The following is a 12,395-nucleotide window of genomic DNA, read 5'->3' as shown; positions in this document are numbered from 1 at the left end:
GGGGGCAGTGTCAGCCTTTCAGAGCACCAGGTCATGGCATCCTTCAAAGCAGAGCTGGTAGATCCTCGACGGGGTCAGCACGTGTTTAATAGACATGGGGCAGCACATCTGTGAGCTCATTTCCTTCCATCCAGTGCTCCCATGTAGGAGCTGGCTGATGCCTGTGGGAAGGGCTGGTGGCAGGGGCTCCCTGCCAGCCTTTGCTCTGGTGCCAGTTGACGATCCATCAGAAAGCTCCCTGCGTTTGTCCAGTCTGTGCAGCCCATCCCACGTTTTGCCAGCATGTTTGAAATCCACAAACATTATTAACCTTTTGTATCTACGTGTGTATTTATTTTCAGATTCATTGCTCTCAGATTTCTTGCCACTTCCCTCCTCACGTGGGCTACTCCTCTTTTTTTTAAATTACTGGAGTAATGTCATCTTTCACAGCATTAGTCACTTGGATGCATCTCATTAGCATAAAGCACTCTTTAAAAATAAGTTTCTAATTAAACCCCAATTTACCAGCTCTCTGCCATACAGTTTTCATTCAGACAGTTTATTTATTGGTTTTGCCATTTGGTTTCCTTGATAGCATTTGTTTTAATATGTCCCATTCTTTCTGAATTAACTGACTTGTTCTCCCCGTTTTAAAGCAACATATTTATATTGACACTTTATTAGAGAAAATTGTAACCTCTTACCAAGAGAGAGTGATTACCTCTTGTATTCTTAAAGTGCATTAAATTAATTTCACAGTGTAATTGAAACCAAGGCAGAGGGCTCATTAATGGTTCCTTATCTCCTGATACTCATTTCTTCTTTCTTTAAAATGTGAGTTCTTACAAATGAAAGAATGGAACTATAATAACCATTATGAGGTACATTTTTATTTTTTTCCTTTTTTTTTTTCTGTGCATGCTGCCTGGGAACCATTTTGCTTGTTTTTAGCAGTAATAGGTAGACAAGAGGTGACCACGCGAAACCCGCCCAGCCTCTTGAGCACAGGTGATTATCAGTTCAGGAGAAGGAAAACTGGTCAACCTTCCAGAGGTCTGAGCAGCTTCATGACTTCTTGTTTCATATTTGTCTTGCATGGGAAAATACTTTAATAATTACTCCAATACAGTGTAAAAGGGGACAGTCCTCATAGTCACTCCTTCAGCTCTGAGGGGGATGTTGGCTTGTGCTGAGGGTCAGCTGGGGGGGCTCAAACCACTTAAATCTTCACAGGAGCACTTGAGTGTGGTGGAAGAGCCCCACAGATGCCCCTCTGCAGAGGCTGAATATCTCCCTGGGCGTGCATGGAGCTGAGCTGCATCTTCACTTAAAGCAGCTCCAGAATTTGCTGGGGCTGATCTCACTTATTCTTTGACAGCTGAGTGCTGCTGTTGAAGAAATATGGCAGGAAAATGAAAGCTTGGTTCTGGAAGCCCTCTGTGTAGAAACTGCTGCTGGAGTCAGAGAAGCTGCAGGACTGAGCCTCAGCAGTAAAGTTGCTCACAGATCACAAGTGGGGATGTTTGGAGCTTCTCAAGGGTTTTGTGGTTTCATCAGGTTGAACCTGGAGGTCTGTGTGTCACCAGCTTGCCCCATCACGTGTAACACTGGGACCAGTACCATTAAATTTGAATGTGTAGAGAAAATTTAAATATAGAGAGGAAATCCCATCAGCTTTGTGGAAGTAGTTTTTTCTCCTTTGGCCTGATGTGTATGGAATGACTGACTGGGGTGTGACAGCATTACATGTGATTAATGGGAAAGGAGGGGAAAGGAGGGGATGGTTTTTCAGTTTTGAGATGGGTTACATTTCTGTAGGAATGTTTCTGTTCTTCTCCCAGTGCTTCATGATTATTCCTGTCCACTTATGGCTTCCTCACCCAACAGTTTTTTCAACTACACATCAGGACAGCTGTGATGATACAGGGGCAGAAAAGTGCTGGGATCACTATGAAGTTCAAATGGTTTTAAGATGGAAGAAAAGGTCCTGATTTTTGGTAGCACTGGAAGAAGGAAACTTCCTGAGATAGTCTTGAGACCTCATTTAAGAATTTGGGTCTAAGATGTCCAGGAAAATCTTGGGGCAGGGAGGAGACTGCAAGAAATCAGTGGAAAATGAGGAGGAAAAGTGTTCCTACTGTTCACACATGGTTTTGCTGCATATGAGAACTGTTCTTTTAATAGCTCCTGGTCCCTCAAATTCATTGAAGAGGCTTCTTTTGTTTTCTGAAATACAGTCTGGGTTTGTAGACAGATAATGTATTTTTTAAACGGATCTAATCCCACTTCAAATCTGTTTGTTATTGCATTTTGTCTTCTAATACACTGGAATGTTATTCCTTTGACAGGTTTATTCTGTTTTGTGCTATTTATTTCAGAGGGGTTTATCACACTTTTTGAGTTGAATGCATGAAAATGTTCAGTTGTTTTTTTCCCCTGAACGAATCTCTGCCTTCTAAAAGTTATTTTTTAGCACTAGTTTTGTGTATCACCATACACAACTGTTAATGAAAGACACACTTATGTTGCTCTTACTGAAAAATACACTTCACTGGGAGATAAATCAAACTTCCTGGCACGTGGATACCAAATTAACCCAGTGAGCATCTTTATTTTCACCAAATTTGGTGGCAAGACTTACTTAGAGGGATTTAAAATGTCACCTTTAGGGGCTTCCTTTTCCCAGGGAGATTTAAATTAGTGCAGAACCTGCTCTAGAGCTGGATGAGGCCACAGTGAACTGAATTTGGTATCTCCAGCCCAGTTTCTAGAGAACATTTTCTACCCCAGAGCTCTGCTGCACTGCCAGACCCTAACCTTGGTCTCCTCAATTAAAATAAGCAGCTGGAGAGAAGGGCAGAAGAGGCAGAGTGTTTAAGGTAAAATTTGGGATAGTTTAGCAACAGGAGACTGTGCAAACATCAGCTCTGTAATTCAGAGCATCCACTCCCGGGACACACTGGATTTCTTCAGAAAAAGAGGGATTTTTTGAAAAAGCAGAATCAAATGTATTATTGCTGTGTGAGCCAAGTCCTCCAGGAGTCAAAGCAGGCAAGGATTTACTTGGAGATTCTTGTCCCACTTCAGCACTCACCTGGTGGGAAAGGATGTTGTTGGCTCTACATGGCTGAGGCTGGTTGGCTCTACACTTATTTTTGCTTCCAAATAAACTGGTAGCCAGGCAAAGAGGGGGAAATGAAAAAAAAAAATATGGTAGTTGGACATTAAAGCCACAAGTGAAGGTAAATCAGAAAGGATTTGGGGTTTGTTTATTTAGTTTTAATGCAGGGAGCAATAGATGTTTATTCACCTGTGAAATTTAGGGGCATTTTTTCATCTCTCCTGCTTGAAGGTTTGCAGAAAGAATTGGCTGAATGTGCCCTGAAGCCTCTTCTGCACAAGGGCTGAGATGGGGCAGGGGAGGGGGAAGCAGGAGGAGGGCTGTCACATTTTGGACAGCAGTGTTGCATGTTCCTGACCTTCACACACACCATCTGAGTGATCAATATTTGGTCTCCATTTCCTGATATCTGGAGATCCTTTCTAAGGTGTGTCAGCCACTGGTCAGGTACTATGGATCACTCAAAATGGTTTTCATAAACAGATTATCATTGTCAGTGTCCCTTAACAGCACTTCCAAAGGCATCACAAACCCAAGGCTATTACAAATACATTATACCTCTGTTTCCTTAAATAGATTTCCAAACAAGCCAGTGTTCAGAAACAGGGTTAATATTAATGCATGAGTTTCTGAGCTTTTCCAGGAGCTGGACATTTAAAAACTACATGGTAATATTAGTATCTGTGATAATATCACTAGAGAGGCAGGTGTGACAGAGACTGCTTTGTAGTATTGTTGTAGAGGAAAAGAAAAAAAATCTTCATTCCAGGCATGCCTGAAAGTGCTGCTTCCACTTGGCAGAGTGCAGGAGGTTCCAGTGTTTCATGCAGCACACGTAGAGCGTGTGTACAGACTCCCTGCCACACTGCCCAGCTGACTCCTGCTTGCTGGGAGAGGCTCAGAGCCCTCCTTTGCATGCTGCTCACTCAGCCCGGGGGTGAAGCCTCACCAGGCATGGGGTTTGTAGGTTTTTGTAGGTTTTGTAGGTTTTTGTAGGCCACTGTGGTTCTTGGAACACCTTTGACCAGTCAGGCTCAAAAGGTGATTTTATTTCAGTATTCATTTCCTACCCACCCCTCGACTTTGCTCACTGGTTTTGCAGCTTCTGCAGCTGGTGTGGGTGTGGATTTTGAATGATAATCGTGATGAGATCAGGGTAACTTCTTGGAGGGGACTGACTGATGCAAAGGTTAATTATTTTTTGTTGACAGGGTGTGATGAGTGTGTTATATGCCCACAACATTGTGCACTGTGAAGTTTTCACGTGTATCAGTCAAAAGATTGATCCCCCCGTGTCTGTTTTGGACCACACAAAAATTAAGTCACATCTGTCAGTTTGAACTTGTGATAACGGGAATTTTGCTTGCTTTCCATTTTTATAATATTGAGCTGGTTTCTAAATAACTCTGCAAAACTGGGGAGTTAAAATGGGAACCTGCTCTCACCCCCGAACCATCCCATCACTTGTTGTCATCACAGCAGCTGCTCTTTAGCTGAGCTCTTCTTTCAAGCAAATGTAATAACCTTTCTCATTCTTGGGGACCATATATCTGCCTTTAGCACAAATTAAGTGCTTCTGTAGGAGGAGAAAAGAAAAGCCTTTGTGGTGGATTTGCCTGGAATCTCCAGAATCAATTATTCTCTTAGTGCTATTTTTTAATTCTCATCCAGTTTAGTATAATGCTGATCTTGATTCCTCTCTGTGTATTTACCTTCATCCTCCCACAGATTCAACCTGTAAGCTTGAAAATCCCTCATACAAATTCTGGTTTGTCTTTCTCTCCTGGTCTGCTTTGTTTTGCTGCTCTCTCTGCTTAGAATATGGTTGAAAGCTTTTGCCTCTCATCATTCTTTCCCTTCTTTTTGACCTTTGTTGAAGAAATGAGTATGTCTCATTGTAGGCTTAAGCCTGTGCTGTTTGCAGTCTTCAATAACTGGAGGAGGCAAATTGGTGTAATGATGTTACATACTCTTTGTGGTGTTAATTTTTTTTAATGAACTACAACAAAGAAAAAAACCAAAGTGGAACGTGGCTTTCAGATTTGATGAGCTGTTTCTTTGTTGGCTTATGATGTACAGAAGCATTGGCTTTGTGCACAGTTTTTTAGCCCCAGCACAATGCTGGAAGTTTTACACTGGTCAGCTGATGCCCAGGGCTGGTGCTTGGTATTCTAGAATAGGGTATAAAATGGTGTTTCCCACCTTTATCTCAGTGTTAATCATTCTTGGAGGTCTGGCCTCGTGTCTGCATGTCAGACTGTGCTCCACAGGTATAGATATTATCAGGCTCTGAGAACATTTCTATGTGCAGAGATGCTTGAATCATTTGTAGGCCACTCACATAGAGAGCACCATAAAAAAATAAATAAAGGAAATCATGTTTACAAGTGATTTGAGAATAGCTGTCTTTTGAATATAAGCCTCTAGGTCTATTAGGAGATTTTGCATTCAGTCTGCAGCCTGGCCATTATGTGCTGCAAAGAAATCATTCTGATTGAACAGCTCATTTTAATGACTGTGAACCCAATATTTTTCATTAATTTTTCCGGGTTAAATAATGCTTTGAAGTGATTTTTTCTGATTGGTTTCTGTTCCACGAGTGGATTTCTGTCTGAAGAGGCTGTGTTCTTAGGTGTCACAAATTTGAAACCAAACCTCATCTGTGCCAGACTTGTCCCCTTGTAGGGTCTTTCCTGGACCTGGAGGCTGAACCAATGCTTGTGTTGCTTCTCTCACTTTGTCCCTCCCTCCTTTACACTTGCACTGCCCTTTTCTTGACCCTGCTGTCCTTAGAGCCATTTTATTTGCTTTCCCTCCTCCTGTTATGCTTTGGGATGCTCCTCTCTCCTACACAGGGACCCAGCTACCACTGACTGTGGTACCACTTCCATTGAAGGACTTTGTTCCTCACCACCTGGAAATCATGCACAAATACCTGACTTTTCCTCCTGCTTATGGCTCTTTTGAATCCTTTTTCCTGACAGTTACATTTTTCTAAATGCAATTTTGTAATTGCTGCTTAAAGGACGTTTCAAATTGCAGTTTGTGAAATAGGTTTTATAGAAGAAACCTGTATTATCAGTCCTGCTTAGCTCCATGCACTCAATAATCATTCTTTCCTGGGTGTTTTTCAGAGTGCCACCTCCACAGAGAAGGTTGCTTTATATCTGGTGGCTTATTTTCAAATAATATATCCATGCATAAATTGCTGGGAGAAAGATTGCTATGGTGCCTTTCCCTCAGCTGTTCTTCCCCCAGAGGGTGGTTGGCACTGACCAGGCTCCCCAGGGCAGTGGGCACAGCTCCAAGGCTGCCAGAGCTCCAGGAGGGTTTGGACAATGCCCTCAGGCACATGAGGGCATTCTTGGGGTGTCCTGTGCAAGACCAGTAGTTGGACTTGATGATCCTGATGGGTCCCTTCCATCTCAGCATATTTTATGATTCTGTGATTCCACAGCAGCAAGGCCAGATTAGAGCTTAATCAAAACCTTAATTAAACCATCAGTGCTTGATGATCCATAAACCTGACTTCTCCTGGGCTAATGAGCTGGATGACTCTGGGAAATAAACCATTTTCCCTGCTCTGCCCTCTTTGCTTCTCTGCAGCATCACCAGAACAGCATCTCCCATAAATGTGCTTCTTGTCTCACTGCAAGATGCTGGATCTGGGAACTTTGAAGAGGCAAAGTAAATTGGGTTGCTAGGAAAGGGCTGAAGTGTTGAAATAGCTCTGAATGACAAATGGAGAGCTGGGTGGACGCTGATGCCTGGGAAAGTCAGATTGGTGCTGCTGGCCAGGCTTCTGGGCTGGTGCATTTTGTACAGCACAGAAATGTGTATCTCTGGAAGTAGTAGCCTGGTGTGGTAGATAAGCACAGATAGGGAGTCAGGGGACCTACAGTCTTTACTTCTCTGGCACTGTCTTCTATCATTTGCCTTCCTTATTAAGAAATCAAGCTTAGGGCAGAAAATTGTCCTGCTTCATGTTGGTGCAGTGTAATGGGGTCCTGACCTGAGCAGGGGCTCTGGGTGCCCCTGGAATACACACACTAATAACAGTGCTGACCTGTTCTGTATCCTATTATTCCAGTATCCAGCTTCTGTTACTAGGGCCAATTTATTCCAGGAGATGTGGTGGGAGTAACAACTAGAAAATATGGTTATTGTTTATTTTCCTTGTTTTAATGTCGGCAGAATATAAACATTGTTTTTCATAAAGGAGAGGGTGGCCCCTCAAGTACAGCAGTGCAGAGCTTTCCAAGTGTATTTAAAGGTATTTGTATGAAATGGCCATCTGAGCAGTTTCTATGGGCTGCTGTGCTCAGAGGATTTCAGATCCTGCGTCCCTATAAAGGAGAGAAAGAAAACAGAATTCTAAAGCAGCATTTCTGTCAGGAGCAGCAGAAGTCACCTCCTGCAAGGACAGGGACAGCTCACAGATGTCCTCCTACCAGGATAAAAATGTTCCTACCTACAGCTGGTGGTGGGAGCACGAGCAACCAGAGGAGATTGAGGCATCTGCAAGGAAAATATCCCGGAATGGCAGGAAAACAAGGGACTTCTGCAGTAGTTTCATTGCAAGGCTTTCAGGATCCCAGAGCCAGCAATTTGCTGACACTGTCATATCTTCAATTCCTAGGCATTATTAGCTGAGACAACTTACAAATGGTTGGACTAGTAGCCTAAAGGAATTGTTGGCCTTTGCCAAGACAGATAGAAAGAGTTGCACAGAAGATTCGAGTGAATCAGTCACTGCAGTGTGGAGGTGTCAGGACGGATAATGAGCCTTTATCCTCCTTCCAGGACTGCAGGAGCCTGCAATGGGATGAGAAATACCAGATAAAAATACACTGACCACACATTGCCTGTAGTAACAAGCAGCAGCCTGGCAAAATCCAACCATTCGAGTGGATTAGAGGATGGAGTTGACAGCCCATTCTTGGTTTTTGTTTAACCTGACTCACACTTCACGAGGGCATTCAGATGGTACAAAAATGAGGGGGGTCTGACTGCTCTTTGTGGTAGAAAACCATTCTCCAACACCTGTTATTTAGGGTCACAGGAGTAACTGCAGCTCAAGTGAAGGACAATTTGGAGTGCTTCTGACTTTCACTTCAAATGAATAGAGTTTTAGCCATTTTCAGGGAGAAATTGTACCTTTATCATTGACTTTGTTGTGTGATGGTGTCAGGATTGCCTGTGTGATGGTATACCTCGAGGATAGATGTGCTCCAGGCCTGTAAGAGATGTTGTCAAATAAAGATGGTAATATGCAACTGAGAGGTTATTTTATTTCCCTGCTCAGGAGTCCCATTAAGGCATTTCAGACATGTGAGCACAGAAGTTACCAGTGAACTCTTAACTAAGGGGGCAAATTGGTGAAGGCAGCAGAGCAGTAGAGTTGTCAGGGACAAAAAGCTGAAAATTATATGTGTGTTTCCAAGAGCCAGCATTTTTTTGCTTGGTAAATATTGGGTTTTGCTCTGGCAGAACAGATTACCAGCTTAGCTGTAGGAGGAAGGGAATCATTCTTCTATTGCTGCATGTGGTGAGTTTTCTTAATTTTGCATTTCTGGTGTCAGTGGGCTGTGTGTGCTCTTCAGGATACTGTGGGAGGAGAATATAACAGTTTGTTGAAGATAAGATCCTCATCCCTGGAAGTCCATCAGCTAAAGCCCTATTCAGAACATAGCAGAAAGCCCTATATTGGTATTTTATTATTCTGTATCATATCCTATATCTATATCATCTATATCATTCTGTATCATAGAATCATGGAATGATTTGGGGTGGAAGGGACCTTAAAGACCATCTCATTCCAACCCCCATGATTTGATCATAGTGACCCTTGGGATTCATCCTTGCAAATAAAGATCTTTTAAAGCCTGTGCAGCTTAATGTGTGCCAAACAGGCAGCAGAATAACCCAGTGAGGCTTTGTGCTATCTCACCAACACATGAGCTTGGTTGAATACTATCTCCCCAAACAACTTCAGGAACAGAAGGGATTCAGATTTTCCTGAAGGTCACCAACACAGAATTATTAAAAGAGCAAAACATTATGGTCTTCTGATGTCAGCCCTCTGTTTTCACCTTTGATGCCCTTTCCCTACTGCATTTAAGCTGTGGAGGAAGACTTGGCTGACTCCCCCAGCAAAGGTGAAGCCCAAGATAAGAGTGTGATCTCCTGTAACATGAATTCATTTAACTTCCTTAACTGCCATGGTGATATTTTTAGGAGTAGTTAAGTATATCAGGAATATAATGAAGATAGGCTTATTTAGTCTTTAGAGTAGCCATGACTCAAATCTTGTGGGGCTTTCTAAATCAAGCTCAGTGGCTCAAGCTATATCTGGAAAAATTCTGTGCAGCAAGTAGTGAAGTCAGCAGAGCCAATAATGAGCCCTATGGAAGCAGCAGCAGGGGAGAGGGCAACATTCTGTGAGGTGCTGTCAGTGCAGGGAGAAAAGACTCTCAAAATCAGATCACAGCAAGGAAGGAAAAGCGGAAATGCTGCGCAGATAACGTTCCTAAATATGTTTTGGTTTTAGGTGTGCAGGCTTCACTCTTAAAAAAAACCCAGAAAAATTCAAATAGAAATTATGTTGTCTTGCCTGGGCTGCAGGAGAAGTCACACCTGGAGAAGATGTGTGAGGGTGGGGAGGCCCTGGCACAGGTTGCCCAGAGAAGCTGTGGCTGCCCCTGGATCCCTGGAAGTGTCCAAGGGCAGGTTGGATGGAGCTCTGAACAACCTGGGCTGGTGGAAAGTGTCCCTGCCCATGGCAGGAGGGTTGGAATGAGATGATCTTTAAGGTCCCTTCCAACCCAAACCGTTCTAGAATTCTGTGTTTATTCTAGGGTGCTCTGTGTGTGGGGATTAATCTTTGTTACATGTAGAATTGTAATTTTTATGTTCACCAAAATATGGGCCTCCATATTTGCAGTGAGATATAGAGGTGTGTGCTGATTTTAGAGGGGAAAAAAGTTTCTACAAGTATTGTTATTGTATGTTACTGCAAACTTTTGCATTCATTATCTTGATGAGTAAGGATTGCACCTCCACTCAAGATATTTGAGATTAAAATTACAGCTGCTACTCTCTTGTTTCTGGGGGTATGCTGAGTGCTTCAGGAGAGTAAATTCCCCATTATGGTATCATATAGTAAAATATTAGAATCATTTGCATTACACTGGGATTTTACACCCGATTACTGCTCTGAATTATCTGTCATTAGCTCTCATTAAAGGCAGATTTGATTAGATGGACAATTGCCTATTGCAATTTGATTGCAAATACGTTGTTAGGCTTTCAAATGAATATTTAAAGTGGATCATTGCACAATTTCCCTACAAACCTTTTTTTTTTTTTTAATCTTCTCCTTCCTCTCCCTCCATCTTTTAAGGAGCTTCCACCCAGAATTCCAATGCAGTGGAACCAGAAAAACAAGTTGACAGCACAGTAAAAATGGCTGGAGTTATAGCTGGTCTCCTGATGTTTGTGATTATCCTCTTGGGAGCAATGCTTACCATCAAGAGAAGGTAAGTTTCTGCTTTGCTTCCATCTCGGACCTATTGGTTACAGTGTTGTTGTTTCAAAAAGAAGAATAAATAAAGGGAGATCAAACATTCCCTTTGTGTTACAGAGGGCAGCAGTTAATACTTATTTATGCAACATTAACACTTAAGAGGTTGTAGTCCCAGAGGAAATGCTTGTTCTGGGAGATATTACATGAGTAACAGAGGAATGGTTATTACTGCAAAGAGTTAATGATCATTAATTGATAAATAATGTGAAGGGATAACTCATGAAGTAGCATGTTCAAGTACAAAGTGATAAATGGAGCACCTCTCCTAATATGAAAGATTGAGAGAACTGGGATTGTTGAGCCTGGAGAAGAGAAAGCTTTGGGGTGATCTGATTGTGGCCTTCTAGTACCCAAAGGGAGCTACAAGAAAGATGAAAGAAGACTATTTACAAGGGCCTGGAGTGACAGGACAAGGGGGAATGGCTTCAAACTGACAGAGAGAAAGTTTAGGTTGGATATTAGGAAGAAATTCTTCCCTTTGAGGGTGGGGAGGCCCTGGCACAGGTTGCCCAGAGAAGCTGTGGATGCCTCACTCCACCCAGTTTTCCAACACTTGATTCTCCTCATGTTTTGGCTGTCATGACTGTTACAACACAAGTTATCTCACAGATAACAGAGACAAAGCCAGAACCAAAAATACTCACAATGCAGAGCGAGTTCTAGAGGTTGGAGACTGAGGACCCACTTGCTCTATATAAAAATTCCCAAACTTGTGCTGTCCTGAGACAGTGCACATGTTTTTCTGGGGAACTGGCCTGGTCCCTGAAGCAGCAATATTTGGTAGATTTGGGTGTGATGTCCCACAGACAGAACTTTGCCACAGGCTCTGTAAACTTAGGCACCTTTCTTCAATATTAAAAGAAAGGAGGTGAGTGGGTGTATTAGAAATCTAAATTCTCCATTTTTGATTTCTAGAGCTGAAAAATCATATTTTCCTGTGTCGTTTCCACCCCCCAGTGCAAACAGGCAAAATCCCTGCAGCCTGTATCTCTCTTTGCCAGTTTGCTGTCTGGAACCCACACTAAGAAATAAACTGGCTCACTGACTTTAAAATCTTTTCCCATTTAGAAGCTCTACCAGTGCAGGAGGAGGTTTTGGAGGCTGTCTCACACCTCCAGCACCATTCCCAGACCTGCTGAGCCCACAGGTTCTGGGGCTCCCCTGGATGGGCAGCAGCAGTCACGTCCAGTTGAGGCTTGGAGCTGCATATGGACAAGTGTTCCCTGAAGATGAACTTAAGCCTGTCAGGCTCATTTAATTTGAAAACTAATGTGGATTGGGACCAGCTTTTATAAAAGGAGAAGCTGATTTGGACCACAAATTGATTGGAACTTTTAGAGGTGCAGAGCTGAAAGTTTGTGCTCTTCTGAGAGAAGAGTTTAACAACAAAGTTCTCTTTCTGTTTTGCAGACAGAAGCACTGGGAGCTTAAGCTCTTGCATTCCACTTTTGCATTAACCTCACTTCTAAAAGAGTTCCCTTCTCAGTGCACTGAGACCAATTCCTCACTGTACAAGCTGTGTAGTCTTACAAGGCAGCAATGCAGAAAAATAATTTAATTAGATGAACTCGGGATGTTGTCTTCAAATGGAGCTGGAAAATATCACAGTGACATTTGTTCACAATCCAGGGCTCTGCAGTTCACTGGGAATGGGCACAGGGGTGGATTCTCTCAGTGAAGCATTTTGTCAACCACTGCAAACAAAAA

General features: G+C 42.7%; 1 protein-coding gene across 8 annotated transcripts in view; it reads left to right on the top strand.

The window, feature by feature from the left end:
- The window catches only part of PTPRT (protein tyrosine phosphatase receptor type T), a 467,492-nt gene that overhangs the window by 381,629 nt on the left and 73,468 nt on the right, over positions 1–12,395 (top strand). For 4 of the 8 annotated variants that reach the window (XM_064674284.1, XM_064674277.1, XM_064674279.1 and 1 more), the window contains exons 14-15: positions 934–990; positions 10,506–10,641. In XM_064674284.1, coding sequence (XP_064530354.1) covers positions 934–990; positions 10,506–10,641 — 193 coding nt within the window. The remainder of the gene's footprint in view (positions 1–933; positions 991–10,505; positions 10,642–12,395) is intronic. The other 4 variants (XM_064674280.1, XM_064674283.1, XM_064674285.1 and 1 more) reach the window with 2 other exon arrangements.

The sequence above is a fragment of the Pseudopipra pipra genome, chromosome 17, assembly GCF_036250125.1.
Source record: "Pseudopipra pipra isolate bDixPip1 chromosome 17, bDixPip1.hap1, whole genome shotgun sequence".
NCBI classification, from domain to species: domain Eukaryota; kingdom Metazoa; phylum Chordata; class Aves; order Passeriformes; family Pipridae; genus Pseudopipra; species Pseudopipra pipra.
The sequence above is the reverse complement of the archived record's forward strand: the minus strand, read 5'-3'. Positions and strand labels throughout refer to the sequence as shown.